Below are 19256 nucleotides of genomic sequence, written 5' to 3' on the forward strand. Positions count from 1 at the left end.
AGAGGAGACTCCACAACCTCTCTCTTTTTGTAAAAATCGTATTAATTTGGCAAAAATGTCTTTGCCGTAAATTCACAGTTTGGGAGAATATTGTTGCTCTTAAGTCATTGTTAGTTCAATCTTGTAGCACATTAAATTATTTTGCTGAGAGTCAGTATCAGGCTGGCAGATCTATTGTTTCTTTTTAAAATACTGGTGTAATGCTGGAGTCTAAGCAGAGCTCTGAAGTCCCCCAGAGTCAACATTAGTGGTCTGTGTACAGCCCGAGGTTGTTCTGCTGCATCTCTTGGAGGCAAGCTATCTGCATTTGTTGATTTGAAAAATGATCTTACTTAGTAGTGGCTGTTTGTCATCCTCCATGATTACTTTTGGGTTCTGATGTATTCTGTCATATTTAATATTTGTTAGCTAAGAGTCAAAGCTCAGACTTTGAAGTCATGATCAGTAGATGTTTCCAGCACGAAATTTTAACTGTGCCTCTGAGCTTGTCCTTTCCTACTATGAAAGCTGATGGGACTTGTGCCCAGAGCTCTTTCTGGTGTTCTGCACATTGCCCAAACCCGGGGAGGGACACACTTGGTGCACCCAGGCAGGGTTTCATCCTGAGGCTTGCTGTCTGCATTGTAACATGTTTGCAAGCTCATTTTCCAATACACTGATCATAGTTTTCTCTTTGTTCCTAAACTCAGGGCCAATAGCAGCTTATGGCCAAAGATGGTGGAATGATGTGAATGCAAGGACTGAGAGTTTCAGAAAATAATAATGAAATAAATGACGTAATTACTTAGTGTAATGTAGTGGGGGGTATGAGTACACTAGCACACTATTAGCAAGGCTTTTTAAAAATTATTTTTAAAGTGGCATGCTGTAAATAAATCAGTGGAATTTCTGTAATTGAGTTTTTACTCTTGGGAAAAGGATAGTGAGATAGTCTGGGGGAAGACATGATACAAATCACTGAAAATTCAGCATAGAGGTGAGGGTGGCTGCTGTAGTTTTGCCTTGCTTTTTTTCCCCCCCTAACTTATTGTGGACCTTTAAAGTTCAGTGATGAATGCAAGATGGGAGCTGAAATTGGGCATATGCCAAAGCAGACCTTGGAAGTGCAGAGAAAGACCCTGGTTATTGCTGGGGCCTGTGGGAGGCATTTAAAGACAGGAGATGTGAGCCAGAGAGATAGATTAGTAAAGTGACCTTTAAAGCAGAGTGATGAGTGACAAAAAAGTACATTTATCAGTCTCAAGGAAAATAATATTTGAAATTGTCAAGACATGGTTTCGTTGCAAGTTTAGATGAACTTTAGAAATATGACTAGATATAAAGGGCTGTATTATAATGTGGTTGTGCAGAACAAATCTGCAAGACTCTGTTTTATCTGGAAATGTTTGAGGTGGTCACAACATAGTTTACTGTCATTCTCCAAAAAGTGGTTGCAAATAGCATGGTTTGGAACTTGCATGTGTTTTTTTTTATTTTTTTTTTTTTACTTTATTTTTTATTTATAGTATTTATTGATGGTTTGTATTCATCTCACAGAAAAAAACTTTTTTTTTTTTTTTGAAGGTGGTCATTTGCTATATTTCTAAAATATAGTTTAATCACTTCTTTCTCTGTCTTTTTGATAGATTGAAACAATGCTTTCTCAGTTATACATATCCTTCCAGTTTCATATTCAGTTCTTCTTCATCTATTATTCTACTTTTCCTTAATTTAACTTTCTATTTTTTTAAGTTGTCATTGTTTTTATGTTTATCTTCAGTTCATATCTTCTAAATCGAGAAGCTGTTCGTCACTGCTGTTCCCTCAGATGACCTGACTCACAGCTGTGATGTTCTGGAGGCTGACCCATTACTGCCCATCTTAGCTTGGGCGTTTAGGCGAGCTGCAAAACAAACTGTACTTCTTAGTCAATTTGACTTGTGTGAATAGTACAACTATACAAGTTTATAAATGCTTCTTTAAACCTGAACGTGAAAAAATAAACATCGAAAGCTCAATTGGCCAAATCTAACTTTGTTAGTGAGCACATATACATGTAGCTCCATCAGTTACTTACTGAGCACTGATTATCAGCTGGCACAAAGCTGACTATTTGAAGCTCTGCTGGCCTAGTAGTCAATGGTAAAGCTTGCGCTGAGAGTTGTCTGTGCAACATAAACTAACATTGTATCCCTAATCTGTTTTTCTTTTTCTTTTTTCTTTTAACAGTCTTATGGTAAAGGGGCAAGAAGAAAAAATCGGTTTAAAGGATCAGATGGGAGTACATCTTCTGACACTACCTCTAATAGTTTTGTACGCCAGGTACGTGGTATCGTGGTATTCAGCTTTTATGTCTGGAGGACTTGGTGTTAATGTTCAAATAATTGTCTTTTATACATTGTCAAATCAAAGAGTGATATTGTAGCCTGAGGATTAGTACAATTTGTCTGTCAAGACAGGGAAAAATATTTGGATGCTATTGTTTCGATCTTGGCAGAAAAGTACTTTTTCATTTCTTATTCGTTTCCATGTATAGTGGTTTTCATTATTTTTTTCTGTAGTGCTATCAGGTGATTGAAGCTGGAAGAGGAGGTGGAGTCTCATGGCAGTGCCTAAAGTGGCAACATTTGAGAGAAAGCATCAAAACCTACTAGTCGTGGGGATTTCCTGCTTAAAATAGTGCTGTGCAAACAGCACTCACTGCTATGCTTTCCTCCCATTGTTATTTAAAGGCATGGTTTGGAGGGGAAACTCCAGGCAGCATTGTGCCCATCAAACAGGTGCTGAAAGGCCAGGAAAAGCTGAAGGGGTACTGCAGGGTTCCATAGCCTGTTCCTGTGCACGTGTATTTGAGACCCCTTGTTTTATGGAGCCTCATGGGTGTTCTAGACATGGGTGTTTGATGAACAACTTGATTAACTTGATCAGCAGTTTGCCTTTAATGAACAACAGGGGTAATGAAGAACATGTTGAAGGATCTTTGGCTACAGACCTAAGAGAGCAAACTTCTATGTGCTTATGGTAGTGGACAACCCAGAGGGCATGAAGGGTGCTTAGAGCTGTACCACAACTGCACCTATCCAAAGAGCCTATCCAAGAGCTGTTTGTGTTCTACAGATTTAAGCTGTGACATTACAAATGTAGACTTGTCAACTTTTTTTTTAAAGGGTTTCTGAACTCAGGAGGTTTAATTGCAGAGTTTTTGGCTTTACTATAAGGAAACACCCGACCTCTCTCTCATCCATCTTGTCTTGCATGTGTCTCAGTTTCAAACCATTCAGTGACTCCATTGCTATTGCATTAGTTGTTTCAGTATGCATCCTCTGTTTGCAAAAAGTGTTCTGCTTTGTCCTGTTGTGATCATGCTAGCAGGTTTTGTGATAGGCCATGGATTTGAAAGAGAGAGGCCTGTCAGATATAGGTGTGAAATACTACTTGATCATGAGAGTTTGTCAGTGGCAGTGGACAAGATGAAAATGAAACCCTGGATCTATAAATCACTGATTTATGGCATTTTGTCCTGTTAAAAAAAATACTCTGAAAAAGACAAAATAGTGTTTGGGAGTTGCAACAGATCTCCCTGTCCCAAGAATTCTCTGTAAAGTATCTGTTTTGCTGTTTTTCTTAGCTCCTCGTGGATACTGAGCTCAGCTTGGAACATTTTTAGCAGAGTAAGAGTGTTTATTTTACACCAGCTATGCACAGCTCTTTGACTTTCTTGTCTACTTAAATGAGGCCTGAAATTACTCCTAAGTATCTCTTCTCGGTATCATTCATAGGAGCAGGGCAAGGAAGATGGATCTTCAAACTCCACATAGATGTTGAGTTGGATTACTATAGTCAGTGAAGATCTGTGTGATTATAGCATGTGGGGAATGATCCATTAAAATCTTGAAAAATGGACTTATAAATCAGGGTTGGTGAGCTATAGTCTAAAGGAGTCTGTATAATTTCCGGGGCTGTGAAGGGAACATAGACTACAAATACCTCAAGTGCAGATTTTTACAAAGAGTTTTATATCATTCTCTAAATCCAATTTTAGTAGTTACACAAGTGATACAATAAAAATGACTGAAGTGGGGAGGGGTGGGGAATTGAGCTGCAGGGAAAAATCAGAGATTTAAGAGATTGCTGAAGCAAACTCAGTTTTGATACGATATTATCAGTGAATATAGTGAAGGGATGATAATGGATAAATACGTATTGTAGTGTTGTCCCAAACTAAAAGTAAAAGATAAAAATCATGCAACATTCCTAGCAAATCATGCACAGGTGGAATTTGAGTTGTACCAGATGCATAAAAGTGCATCTTCACAGTTGGTGCAAGGAGGTTTATTTCAGACCTTAGACTGCATCTTCAGCAGGCTTACCTGTCCTGGTCCTCCTGGGACTGCTTACTCTCTCTTATGCTAATGAAGATATGCACCATACATTAAGCAGAGTAGGTGCAGTTGCCTTCTGCTGTCTCAGCTGCTCTACCCTTCCCTCACTGCTGCATATTGCCTTCTCTTCATTTCTCTCTTGGAGAGTATTTTACAGTATATAAATGAACTTAATTGTTCTGCCATAACCTTTTATTTACAGCAGAAAAAATGAGTCCAAGACTTTGCTGAAGTGTATGAGTGCAGCAGATAAGTAGAATGGACAAATTAATCCAAAACCAGTACAACCAATAATAGGATTTATTTTGTTTTTCCTCAAAACTGGAAAGTCAGTTTTGGCTTAGTGAGCTGTTTTTAGGTTTGTTGACAGTAAATGTGATCTGCACATGAGATGCACGCAACCTGACTTCTTTCCTTTCATCTCACTTCCTTTCATATTTACTTTTGAATTTATCCTGCAGCTTTCATATGCACCTCTACAAATACTCCCATCTATGCGCAAGAGTGATTCCTGGAGTTGTCCTGATCATTTATTGCTGAAATCTAACTATAAACAAGAAAGAATGTCTGTAAAGTCCTTTTGAGTCATCTGCAGCTGACCTGGCCTTTCACTGGGTGAGCTGGGAAAGGCGAGCAGGTTCTTGCTGTAAGCACTGCTGGGAAGTGGTGCTTTGTAAGAGAAAATATGTCTAGTCCTGAAAAAATGCATAAGACCAATGCACTGAAATACTGTGCAAGAGCAAGTTGGAAACAGGATTCAGTCATTTCAATCCATGTGGGTGCTGGCCATTTGAGCTAAAGTTACTGTAGGAGTAGGCAGTCGGTGTCTATTACTTGCACTGCCAAAACTTTATTGTGTTTGTGTTTTACCGTCTCCTTAAGGACGCATGCACCTCTGGCTCTGGTATGTTCCTGACATGTTTCCTGCACTGCATACCAAGTGCTACAGTAGTAAGAACAGTGCCAACTTAGTTTTATTTGAATGAGAGAGAACAAAGCAATATTTTATTCAAATTGCTTGAAAATTGCTGCTGTTGTATAAGGAGGATGAAATGCACTCTGCACGACCCTGTGCACAATGATCTTTTCCATTGAAATTTGTTTTTCAGAGTAATGAAAAAGAGCAGAGCCATTTATCCAGTGTTGTTACCGGTACATATAAAAGAAGCATTAAGCTGAAGCAAGAGCAATTTTACACATATATATAAAATCAAAATTTTAAAGCAGTTCTTTTCAGTGCAGTTAAATCTCATCTGTACTGTGAACTTTATCTGTTGATATGGATTTTTATTTCTGTTTTTCGCTTATGATTCTGAAAACCTATAATGTTTTAGGAGGATGCTTAGGATCATATTAATATATGTGTTTTGTTTTTCTTTCTTTTAGAATTGTTTGTTTCATTTTGTCTTGAGTATTACTTATGATGTTGGAGCATTAAGAAATAACAGCTTGGACATCCTTCCATTTGTGAGCAGCTCCTTCTTAACTTTTCAACAAAGCTGGAGAAGGAAGAATTTTTTTTTCCTATGGTATGAATTCATATTAGCAATTAATTAGTGTATTCGGGAAGGAGAAACACTATGTTATAATTGACTTCTAGCTAACTTTAATCAGTTGTCTTTAGGGAGCTAAAGAACATTGTGTTTTCACCATCTTTTCTGAGGTTTGGAGTGATAAGCAGCTTGTTCTTGGGGTTAGCTAGGAAAGACTGAATTGGATCTGATCTGTACTTGCTGCCATTATGACTGATGCATGGTAATGATTTTGTTCCCAAGGGTTTTTTCAAAATACCCATCAAACAAAATATTTTGCAGACAACACTGTGGCACTTCCCAGCAACATTATTTTAAGCAATTGCATGTTCTGATAGCATTACATATTTTGTACTTGCACTTCTGGACCTGCCTTTGTCAGGGTTTTATTTTAAATCCTAATGATTAATCACAGGGGCAAGTCTAAGTTGTTGGGATTTCTGTGTATCGCAAAGACAGATTAGGTTGTGAAATAGACTGTGTGCTACAGACATGCTTACTGAAATATTTAAGGTTTTATAAATCTGTGGGTTTTTTTCTGCCTCTAAATGTTGGCTCGATGCCTGTTACACTGTGTTCACTCAAAAACACAGCTATAAATAATTATGTAGGGAATTCATTATTCTTCTACTTTTTTCTCTAAGGACATTTGCCTAGCTGTAATTACCTATTGAATTTTATGAATGGTAAAACTAAGATTTGCACTAAAATCTATTTGAAAATATTGACTTAGTTTTGTTTATGAACAAAACAAGCCTCAGCCTTGAGTTTACCAGAGAACTGGGCCGTGTCAGAAAGGTATTCTTATACTTTTGATTTGCTTCAAGATACAGAGCTTAGCTGTGATTTACCTTTTTGTGAGGGGACAAGCTGCTGTGTGCTGATCCTACGCGCAGGCTGCCAGTCTGTGCACTTGCAGGTTGAGCCACAGAGGTCGTTTGCACAGCATGAGAACTAACACTGGCTTTGGTCTAAGTACGTAGCATTAACTTCTTTTGCTAAAAGCTGCCTATGCTTTCTCTGATGGGCCTGTTCTGGCTTCTTGAAGACTCTGCGTAAACGAGATTGTAGCCAGCCAAATTATCTAAATTAAAAAAAAAAAAAAAAAAGGCTCCTTTATGACTAAATATATTCTTACAGGGTTTGTGTTCCTCTGATTATGAGATGTGTTTGGCTTGCAGAGAAAAAAAAGGAGCTTTTCAGGTTTGCATTTAGCTTATAAACATAATAAAACAATCTGTGTCTATTCTCTAGAGGTATTTTTCAAACACTGATTGTAATACAGAAAATATATATCTAACATTGTGCTTAATTTTACCATCTTTTATTTATGAAACTAATGCCTGGACATATTTTCTTAGATTCTTCTTGTCTTTATTCTAATTCGTACTGATTTCTCACTGAAAGCAATGCCAGTGATGTCTGTGGATACGCACTACGACATCTGTTTATTTGAAACAGATTAAAATCTTTGTTTTGTAGGTTTCTAATTGGATGGAATTCTAGCATCATATGGTTTTTACTGTGAAATAGAAGTTTTGAAGGGAATATAGTTTACTTGGATAAAGCTACCTAGATTTGAGGTTTGTATATAGAGTGTGATTTGGTATGGCTTTGTTCTATTGACAGTAGTGAGAGTTGCCAAGCTTTGCTGTTAGGGCCTGTGATCATAAATCACAGTCAGGCAGTGGAGTTTCAGGGTGATGTGCTTTTTGCATCAAGCAATATTAATCAGTCTTTAGTCAAATCCTGTGAGTTTCTGTTTGTTTTGGATAAAAAGTGATATAATGCCTCTAGGAGTAGCACTACAGTAAGAAAGAGAGGGTATTTTTAAGTTTATTTCTTGTCATATGAAGTATACCAAGTTGTTAAAAGAAGAGTGGGTTAAACATTTAGAGCAATATAGTGATCCGTAAGAACATTTCGGATTGGCTGTTGATTTAGAGTTTCATTCATGGCTGACACCTCAGTTCCCTAATCATATGCTAAAAATTAGTTAGATGGAGAGCAGTAGGAGGAAAAGATATAGGAAAGGAGTGAGTTGGGAGTGTGTGACTGGAGAAAGGAAATTGGGAGGGCAGAGGGGGAGACTTTCCCTTCTGGTGGCAGTTGTAAAACTGCTCTTCAGGCTCTGTGTACATGGGAAAATCACATTAGGCTCATTGAGCTATACATTTCCTCAAGTGTAGTAAGGGTTTGAAAAGTCTCCTTTTTTGGCCTGGAGAGAATAGAACAGATGCCCCTATAAAGCATGGGATTTTGGCATGAGTGGCTGGAGGGGAGATGGCTGAGAAAAATCCCGGCGGAAAGGAAGTTCATTTGCGGACTTCAATTCTTTCATGGGCCCTTTTTGCCTCAGATGGTTACTAAGAATAGAAAACAAACTGCTGCCATGTGTTTAAGAAAAAAAAAAACAAAAACAACAACAACAAAAAACCAACACCCTCTAACTAAAACAAACAGACAAAGCATCATTAAAAATCTTATACATCTGTTTACTCTTTCCATGCTTCTTGTAGCAGGGTATGAGAAAATTACAGGGGAGAACAACTAAATGTAATACTTTATTAAAAACCAAAGGCCACCTCCTTCTAGCCTTGAGCTGACGTGTGATGTTACTTTCAGTACAGTGAAGTCTACACAGTCTTTCCAAGCAGCAGAGGGAATGATAACGTTTTGAAGATGGGGTCCATATTTGATTCTTCTGAAATGACTGCCAGAATTTCTTGTGAGATGGGTTGGGTGGGCAGTGGGTGTTCTATTTGACAGGACTCACATGGCCTCCTCTGAGAGGATTTGGAGGTGCAGCACCTGAGGTGGTGGTGGCAGCTGTGTAGGTGATAGATGTTGGAATTTATCTGGCATCTGTGCCTTTGCTGCCTTCTCACATGTATAACCCAGTTCTGTTCTCCTTTGGGCATACCAAAGAGAGCAGAAATGTATTTTTTTTTTCTGGCTGCTCAGACAGCACCCAAGTTTACTGGCACCACATGCATCTCTTTGTAGCAAGACATTTGAAGGCTGTGACAGGACTTTTGTGTCCGAGAGCCCTGAGGGATTTCTGAAGGTTGCAGGTGACTCTGGGCCATGGATACAGAGCATGGGTTCAGCTCATGTTGCAGATGTAAGGTGTTTCAGGCAGATGAGCAAACTGGTGGAGAATTGCACCACCTTGGCAATTTTGCTGAATGTACCATTGGAGACTTCCATTGTGGTGCATATTACAAGGAATGAGTGGAAAGGCTGGAGCATAACAGTGTGTTTCTAAGGTTTTCTCTTTGGCCAAATATCCTCATGACTGGTGATTGCTCTCTGGCAGTCTGTCTCTCGAAGCTTTATATTAAGCAGTGTGCTTTCATGACCTGAATATGACCCTTCCAGCTGCTTTTCGAGCCTCCATGCCTTTCTTTCTTGATGTGTTGGATGCAGCATAGTGAGAGCTCTGAGGGAGAAAGGCTTCATAGTTGTAAAGAGTTAAATCAGAATTAGAAATAGGATTGAATGAGAATCAAATGGTTTGTTTTATTTTGGTCCCCTGCTTATCCCAGGAAATTCAATGTGGTTTCTGGTTCTCGTGTGCAGCATTGTCTAACTTGAAATACTAATTTTGAACATTGTGGTGAGATTTAAGGTTCTTTTATACTATCATAGATGTTTTCTAACTATCTTAAGCCTTACAGAATATCTGCAGTGGGACAAGTTTTCCATTGCATATGTTTAATTGTACTTAATGCAAAGCCTGTCCAAAAATAATTTATGAAGCTTAATGCAGTATTTTGACAACATTTTCTTACAGGCCTAGTTAGTTGGAGTAGATTTGATCTGGGATTGTTTACAGACTTTTCTTTTTTAAATGGAGCAGTCCACTGTAAAAAGTACTTCTTCAGTAATATGTTGGTTTTTCTTTTGAGAAGATATTTTAAGTAATTTTTAAAATTCAAGTTCCTACTTATATGTAAATGTGCTGTAAACATATCTGCAGACTTAATTCTTTTTACAGAAAAGTAACTTTGAAATTATTTTTGTCACTTTAAATACTGTATTGATTCTGAGGGCCTGTGCTTGTGCTGCATGATTTTGACAGGGAACAAATGTCTGACCCAAGGGAACAGATTGGTCCTCTCTAGAGGAAATGTCATCTCACACTCCAAAATGCTAATGGTTGGAGGAAGAGATGGAGCCTGGTTGGCCACTGTGCAAACTGCTTCCCATTCTCTTGGTGTCGAGTAGAGTCCTTCCCATCTCTGTTGGGGTTCAGGCAGTGAGGATAGGCACTCTGCAAATAGTCCAAGAGATCCACTGAGTTTTTGTCTTTCACAATACCAGTACATTCCTGCTCAAACTCAGGAACCTTTCTTTCATACATCGCTGATCAGATATGCTGCAATGTATACAAGTGCAATTTCTGTGTAATTTCTCATGGAGTTGCCAGTTTTATGGACAGTTGCAGGAGAGAACTGTCTTCTCTTGGGCTGTTTAGTTAGACAGTACTTTCAACACTGATTATATGTTCCTACAGATTTGAATGTTGCTTTTTTAGTCTGATCTCACTCAGCTTTTTTTTAGCTGGAATAGTAGGTGCACTGAAAAGCTTTGTGCTCCACTACTGCTAAAAAGAAATGTAAATGAGTCTTCAACTGAGTTCACATTAAAGGCTTTTCCTGGGCATGAATTGTGGAGTGCACATCTTTTTTTGATAGTCATATAATGTTTTAGTTCCCAGATTTGGCTTGAAAAATAGTAAGACCTGAAGCAATCCTGGTTATTATGTAAATCTGGAAAGCTTCCCTTCTTTAGTAGGCTGTATCTGATGGAATATCTGAGTAGTTTTGTCTCTGTTCACATGCATAGTGTTAATTCTAGGTTTCACACATATTGCTAACCTATATGATAAATGATGGTCATCAGAAGCTTTACCCATAGGACAATGAGGTCTTAGGTAGGAAAGAGAAGCAGTTTTTGCAAATGAGTGGGGAGCTGAAAGAAAGGGAGAAAGGGAGACGGGTGAAGTGAAAGGAGAAATATACCTCTATCTGCCTTTTATATCTTTCTTCCTATTGCCTCCAGTAGTATTTCCGCATTTTAAGTTGTTTTGCAGAATAGAAGCGTTGGCAAGTGAGAATCATTTTTTTTCCTGCAAGCTAATAAAGTTATAGTATATGTTCAGTAATCTCCCATTACTTCATTTCCAAAACCATGTTGTTAGATGCATATGTCTCTAGAAAAACAAATTGTTCTTTCTCTTCCTTCTTTGACCTTATTTACTTTTCAGGAATTCTTTTGAAAACAGTAATGTGTCAAGGAAATGTTTTGGTTATAGTAAAAAAAGATTAAAGCTTATTTCAGCCTTGTCCTTGAAATAATTGCAGAGGAAATTGCCTGACTTATTAACAGTATAATCGGAAGTCAATTGGTTTTACTCATCTCTTCTCAACATCAATTTCAATTTATCCATCATCTGACATTTATATTGAAATGAAAGTAAGATGTATTCCTAAGGAGACTTGTCTTGTTACAGTAACAGGTGAAAATAAAATGTTAATGTTTCCCATGCTTATGAAAAAAAATGTTTGCTCAGACTCTATCAGCAGTTTGAAGCTATCAAAGGGTAAAATTTGCAAAATCTTTATGTTCCTGTTATTATCCAAGGAAAGTGAACGGCATTTAAAATGCTTTTACCAAAAGGACAGCATGAAGGCACAGTGATAGATTTGAACAACTCCAATGTTGTAATACTTTGCAACCTGAATGTAGAAAATGAGTTATCACCTTACACAATAAATAAGCGTGGTGATGAGATAAAGCCTTCAAATCAGATGACACAGCCAAGAGGAAGAGAGATAGTTTTGGTCTGAGATCTAGGAAGCTGTGATTCATTGGAGATATCTGGAAGAGCTGGCAGTGTACTCTGTGCTTTTCTGGGGAAATGACTTAACTCTTGAAGGCTTATGATTTTTCTAATCTTGTTTGATTAATTGTTCATAAGCAAGAGCTACTTAAAACAATCCTTATATTTTTTTACACAATGGTCAGCCTACATGTATTTATTTCTTTTAGAAAGACTGCATGCAATATAAAATAACTTGAATTTGCATTTCTAGGTAAAATACTGCTGTGGGTTTGGAAGAGAGAAACTGCTTGAATTTTAAACTGCTGTGTCAGGAGATCAGCAGAATGTTTTGGGAAAGCCTTTCGTAGGTATTGCTTGAACTTTATGAGCTCCTGCACATTCATCAGTAGCACACAGTTCTTATTCGAACCACCACTTCATCTGCATTTCGTTTTTAAATTTCTTGCTTTGCTGGTCTGTAAACTATTCAGCTCTGGCTGGATACTAAGTTGAATCCAGTTGCTCTGCCAGAACGTCCTGATGACAGGCAGTGGAGGTGACCAGTGACTATACCAACCCAATAGTCACAAGAAAGGGTCTTCTGCCTTCCTCCCGTTCTGAAGCAAATCTGGTAGTGTCCATTTTATGATGTTGTGATTATTCTCTTCCTTTACATTTGTTTCCTAAAGTCTCTAGGTAAATTAGCTAAATGATTTATTAATGCTTGGTTAAAACTTACCTGTTGAAAGCTCTCAATTTACTACAAAATGTCTTTTTTCATAAACCAAGATGACTAATTCTCTGAGATCAAATCCCTTGGCTAATGTGTTTTTGTCCTAGCGTAGCAGTGGCATTCACTGGGTGCAATGAGGTTTAAAGAGACAACTGTAAGAACGGGCTTTCTTACCAGAGTAAACTTTTACAGTAAGATACTTGGGTTGTTTCTATCCTTCCTTCAAGGCAACTTCTCTTCAGTAGAAATAAACGGCAGGTTCTCTTACAATGTCCGTGCCTTTTGCAGAGAAATATTTGAACCTTGCTAATATGTCACATCTATTGAATTTCAAAGAGTTTTCAATATTTCCTCAAGAAAATTCAAAACAATGTATAGATCCTTTTTGATTTATTCCATAGCTTGTGTAAAATGCAATGGATTTTTTTCCCCCCAGTTTAATGTATTTGCCTGAACAGCCTCTCAAATAGGCAGTTATTGTAAATCCTGCAGAAAACCTATGAACAGATTATGTGAGTTTCTCTGTCTTGAAAAAGAGCCAAGAAATGTCATGTTTCTTCCAGGGGGCTGGATTCTTTTATTCCCACTCACAGCTAGGCTCTCTGGTGGCACGCTTGAGAATGAATAATCTAAGTTACAACTTAAACATTTAACATAAGATTGAGAAGCAAAGTATATTCTCTACGCTGTCTGTATTGTGTCTTCTAAATGTTGTTCCCTTATATGCAAACAATACTCATTAACTATTTACAGCCACATTTCCTATAAAGCTCTGATGACAGAGGTTAACTTAGAATAACCTTAACTTAGAGTAACTTGTTAAAGTTTTGTAAACTGACTGCTCTTGAATGACAAAAGAAATACTTTTAAAAATTTACATCTAAATTTTTGCAAGTCTATTTGATGTACACATCTCATGTTAACCCGTGAACTCTTGGCTATAATGCATGGTAAGTGTTGTGGGCTTTGTGGTTGTGGCACTGACCAAGAGGTTCAAGACACTGTGACAGGCTTTTCTGGGCAGATGAATGAACGTAAAGTTCTCTCAAGCCCTTCACGTCAGTTTGAAGATTAATGAGCTATGCTTTTTCCATCAAAATCAATTCCTACAAAAAATTGTATTATGTAATGGTTATCTCAGATATCCTCCTTTATCTTGTATCCTTAGCAGGCCACTTTTGGTATTTTATTTCTTGGAACTTGGCAGAGTTTTCTAGAAGGAAGTAGTAATTTTAGAAAAGACGGTAATAATTCCTTTGTTGTCTACAACTTAGCCTTTAGGTCACCATTGCAGAGAATTCCCATCCCTTATTTCTGGCAATCACTTAGCTAAGTGTCTAGACTGTCATCATCTCAGTTAAATGGATATGAAATATAATTACAATAGGCAGCTGATGCACATCCTGCCTGTTTTGACCCATCTTCTGGCATACTTTTTGAAGGAACCATATTTCAGATGTTGATACCGTAAATGATTACATGGATTAAATGATACAAAGGAAGATTTTTAATTTAAACACTTGCTTATTCCAAAAGAATTTAAAATGCATAGCATTCAACTCAGACCAAAGATTTGAAACTTTTGGAGACAAAATAAAACTATAATTTCATTCGTATTCTGTAGAACATGGAAACTTCTTCTGAATGTCAGTTCTGCTTTCAAGCAATGGAACTTCAAGAAATTTTACATCCTTTGATTTTTGATTGTGGACATTTTAATTAAAAAGATTTTTTTGGTTCAATAACCAAACACTTTTTATTCTTCCAGCAGAGTGAATGCAACTCTGAAATTTACTTAATTTGGCTTCCCTTACATGCTCTAAAATCAATATGGTGAAAAGCAATTTAACACCTCTTCAAAATTTGGTATTTAATCTGATATTCTTCTTTCTGTCAGAAGTTGGCTTTATGCCTTGGCAAAATTTTTCACATTAGTCTGGAGCTAAATCTTTACACCGTTCTCAGAAAATCCTTTAGTTTCCTTTGGCATGTAATGTGATGCAATTTTGTTGTTGTACAGCCTGTGCTTTCTTTCAAATCATGGTCAGCTGAGTCATGTGTGTCTGACCTTTTGGCTTGCCTGGGCTGCACTGTGTGAAGAGGAATTGTGTTGGGCCGCATGCATATTGGTTGCTCCAAAAGTAATGCTTCCTATTTATTTTTATGGAAACTGCAACAGCTACAGTGAGCACAGTAACTGTTTTTGATGGACAAAATTCTCAGCTACAAAACTCTATTTTTCGACATAGTCACCACAATTAGCTACACATTTTTGCCAGTGATGAACATGAGCTTGCATGCAGTGTTTGTCAAAACCTGCATCAGCGGTGACCCACATCTGCTATCACCACTGCTGAAACGCACCACCCTACACCTCACTGTGCTCACATCCACTGTTTGGTGTTCATAAACATTCAATGAACATCAATGGATGTCAATGAGTGCAACTTTTTCTGCATGGAAGACTTCAATTCCGCAACTTTCTTTCATACATGCTTCCATGTCAGACACCATTCTGTCAGACTGCCTCTCTGTTGTCATCTGTCACACAGCAACAAGATGGAATGAAATATTGGCAGGAAGGTTCAGCCCCTACTGCCATACCACTGATATCCACCTTTGATGTTGTGGGCCAACAAAATAAAATATGAAGCATTACTTGTGGAGTGACCCTCATAAAATATTTAATATAGTTAATATATATAAGAAACAAAACTTATTTTTACTGTTAATATTTTTATTAACATGTTTAAAATAGAGAGCAATAAAGACATAAAATTAATAGGACATTTAACCTTATTTTTATGAAACTAATGCATCAGGCTGGTTCAACAGCAGTGGTTGACATTCCTAGTGAGTTCTCAGGGTGCATTCCATTTGAAAATTTGGAGATTCCTATTTATGTTGACTCAAAATGAAGTAACAGTTATAAATTGATCAGATCTCACTTTCAGCAATGGAATCTTTTGTACTTTACCTCTTTATCATCAGTATTGTTGTTTCATTGCTAATGTGGGGAAGCACTTGCATGTGATGCACATTTAGCTCAGAGTCACTAGTCACCAGGAAAAACAGAGAAATATGTTAATACTATTGACAAAAACTCCCACAATATTCTCTTGATTAAATAAGAAGGAAACTTCAGTCACATGAACAAGTAGGGTCTGAAATATTATTGCTTTGGCAGATCTTTACTTCGTACCACCTCTGCAGAACAACTGGAAGGAAAATAGTACACAGCTTCTCACACTGACCCCTAGTCAGGAATGGAGTTGATCCTCCGTGGTGTTTCCCCAGGGCTGATTTCAGCTGTAGCTACTTGTACTGCACTCCTGGCTTAATGCATGTTGTTCAGCATGTTGTTCTTGTTGCTCTTGTTTTTTTAATTTTTGGGCTCTGAAACTCTAGCCTATTTAGGCTTACCTGTTCTGTTGATTCTGCAAGCCATCTAAAAATACAGGTAGAATTTGACAGATGAAATTATTAACTTTGCTGTTTCCAAAGTTGCTTTAGTTTTGCATCAGTGAGAAATTTATGATTGGTCAGCATATAATTCTGGGTCAATTTACACACTGCAAGAGACATTTAATTAGCCACTGAATCATCGTGTAGATACTGAATCCCTTTCTTTTATTGTCTGTTTGGTAAGTAGCTTTGAACTTGGAGAAATCTTACTCCTAGCTTATTTAAAACTGAAAGAAGAATTTTCTAGGCAGTCCTGTGACAGCACACACAGGATTTTATATTTCATGTTAAAGAAGTTCACTGTTTAGACTGGTGTTATTCATGGTTATTCAGAACATCTATTTGAAGTCAAGCAGCTTCATTTTACAGTTAATCTGGCAAACATTTACCTCTCTGCTTAGAGTGTCATTCCATGATTTTTCTCTACTAGCTCTTTATAAGGCCTTTTGTAAGATCTCACTAAGGAGTTTCTGCCAGCTACAGAGCAAGTCTTATCTTGGCCTTCCTTGTGCTAATGGACCTTACTCTCAAATCTATTTAATTCTGTGAAAGTGCTATTTTAGCAGACACTCAGGAGTGAGAAATACAATAGCCTTTAGATTTCTAGTAAAACTGGATCATTCTTAAAACATATTATCAGTCATCCCCAAAGCAGAACACTACCAAAATCTGACATGTATAAACCTTTTTCTGTCAGCTTAGAAAAGTGTTTTTCATTGGTATGCTCTCTGCTTCTGAGAGCACTTGCCAGCCAGTAGGATGAGGACACACAGCTCGAATTGGTAAGGTGCTGAAGATTCATCTGCAAATGCCTGTGGCTACCTGCCTTTATGTTCTTGACTGCTTGCTGGAGCCTTGGGGTTGCACAGGATGCTCAGCCTGCGGTATGGGAAAGGGTCTTCTCTGTGGCTTCGGGACACATTTGGTGGCCAGTCCAACAGTAAGGAGGCCAGTGTAATGCTGTTTATTTCTGGTTAAGTGCTGCATGCCACTTCTCAGCCTTAAAGGACCTTAGGAATAGTTATTTGGATGTTTATTAGATACAGCTTAAGCCAGGGCTGAAGATTTTGCTTTAAGAGCCTAATCAGACCAATCTGTACAACTTCTTGTGGACCTACAGAACTTGTAAATTGCAGTGGTAAGGATGTTGGGCTCTTTTCTCTGGTGATGAATGATAGGATGCAAAGAAGTGGTCTCAAGTTGCACCAGGAGATGTTTACATTGGATTTTAGGAAGAATTTCTTCACAGAAAGGATGGTCAAGCACTGGAACTGGATGTCCAGACAAGTGATTCCAGAGAAGTCACTTCAGTGACTGCAGAGACCCCTCTTCTCTGGAGGAATTTAAGAGATGTGTGGATGTGGCACTAAAGAACACAGTTTAGTGTTGGGACTCTGTAGGTCAGGCTAGTGGATGTAGGTATTTTCCAATCTAGATAATTATGTGGACGTGGGGCTCCTCTGTCCTTCTGGTTTTGCCCTGGAGTTTTCAAGGCTGACCCAAACTGCTGTGTGTTTTCAGAAGGTTCTCAGTTTGGGCAGTGGATGGACCACCCTCTGGGTCTGCCAGACATTCCTCCCATGCGTCTGCCTTTTTGGCACGTGTGTCCCCATCTTCTAGAAGGAGAAGTCAGACCCTGATTTGAATGAGTGCTTCTGACCATTCTGGCATTTTTGTGAGGTAAACAAGTGTTCAGTATGAGATAGCTTAGGAAAGAGAAGGAAATGAAAATATTGTGTCAATACGGAGAATAGTTCCAGCCTTTGTAAGTAGAACACATAGAATATCAGGTTGAATGAAAAGAAGTTTTCCCACTGTGACTACAAACATTTTACCTTGCCTATTTACTGTATAGAATGTGATGGGGTTTTCTGGATAGATCTGATTTGTTTGATTGCTAGCGGTCTGTTACTTGTTAGATCTCTAGGCACTGTAAATGAGGGTGACTGAAACATTTGGATAAACATTCCCTCTTCTTTTCATGATACATCTTTAACATCTATGACTGTACCTATTAATTACTACCAACATTGCATCGCTTACTTGTTTTTCTTGCTTTTCTAGGAGAAAAGGGAGAACTTGGTACAAATTCAATCTGTACTGCTGCTTAACACAATTTGTATGATTTCAGTGATGCTTTTTTGGCAATAGCCAAGACAGAAAGTGTACTTCAGCTCCCTCTCCAACTAGCAGCATTCCTGTGTGTGATTGATACTCATGGAGAAAGACCAGTTCTTCCAGAAGTTGATTTGTATTACCTAAATTAGTCTTCTGCTCTGAATTACACTTCAGAAGATGGTAATTTTAGTCCCACTGGTATTGGAGAAATATCAGGGAAATGTGTCTCATTTTGCTGCCTGTGGTTAGTGGCTGTGAAGTATTTTTTGCTCATACCTCTACCTGATAGCCGTACCCTCAACTCAGTTATTTCTGCAGCTGTTTATCATTAGTTTTATCTCTGTGAGTACAGATTCAGCACACACTGCTACAGTGTTTTCTGTGTCTACTCAGCTTTCTTATTTCTGTGGGACCTTTCTGCATCTGTTCTCCTCTATTGAAATCAGATGGTCTATACCTACAGGGTGTAGATTACAGCATCGCATAAACTGTTTTTAATGTTATTGCTATTGTGCATTTAGGAATGACTCATTGCTCTGGAGATTGAGTTGTTAAAACATTTGCACATCTCATTAATCTAAGACAATAATTCCCAAGAAACATTATAGTGAAAAAGCCTATTATTTAGAGGTTGCATGGTGAGCTTTTCTTTGTTAATAATACCATTATCTACGTGTATCAATCCTAGGTGTTTTTTTTTTTTTTTCTAACAAATAAAAATACAATACAAGGGCTCCTTTGCAGCATCCAAAAAGTGATGTCTTAGAATTCAGAACTCAGGGAGCATTGGATCAAGTGTTTTAAAAGCTACATTTTAATTCTGTTACTCATACCAATCATTGTCATTATATCAATCTTGATGCTTTTCTGAGCAGTGACATTTTTCTTTCTTTTTCAATATAAATCATGGAAATTGGTGACAGCCACCTGATTCAACAAGAGATTGGTTTGAAAACTATTTTAAAGCTCTTATTTTATGTAACAGTATTCTATAAAGTGATACAGAACAATAAAGCAAATGGAAAACCTCATACAGCCTTGCTCCCCAGTAGTTTTATGATTCTTATTTAGACGAGAATTTTAGTGTATAGCCTAGCTAGTGGGCTACTTTTCAAATCTTAGGAGTAAATTTGGTTATACTCGTTTCACTGTCTGTCTTTCTACTTTATCTTCGAATATAATGTCTCTTGTCTACACTGATTCCCCTCTGCTAAAAG

At 37.7% G+C, this 19256-nt stretch overlaps 1 protein-coding gene across 2 annotated transcripts in view; it reads left to right on the top strand.

Moving 5' to 3' along the window:
* CACNB2 (calcium voltage-gated channel auxiliary subunit beta 2) overlaps positions 1-19256 on the top strand; it is a gene marked incomplete at both ends in the record, with an annotated part of 223384 nt that overhangs the window by 8263 nt on the left and 195865 nt on the right. For both annotated transcript variants that reach the window (XM_079538599.1, XM_079538600.1), the window contains one exon: positions 2209-2301. In XM_079538599.1, the coding sequence (XP_079394725.1) occupies positions 2209-2301 (93 nt within the window). The remainder of the gene's footprint in view (positions 1-2208; positions 2302-19256) is intronic.

Source organism: Tetrao urogallus (genome assembly GCF_951394365.1).
Source record: "Tetrao urogallus genome assembly, chromosome: 7".
NCBI classification, from domain to species: domain Eukaryota; kingdom Metazoa; phylum Chordata; class Aves; order Galliformes; family Phasianidae; genus Tetrao; species Tetrao urogallus.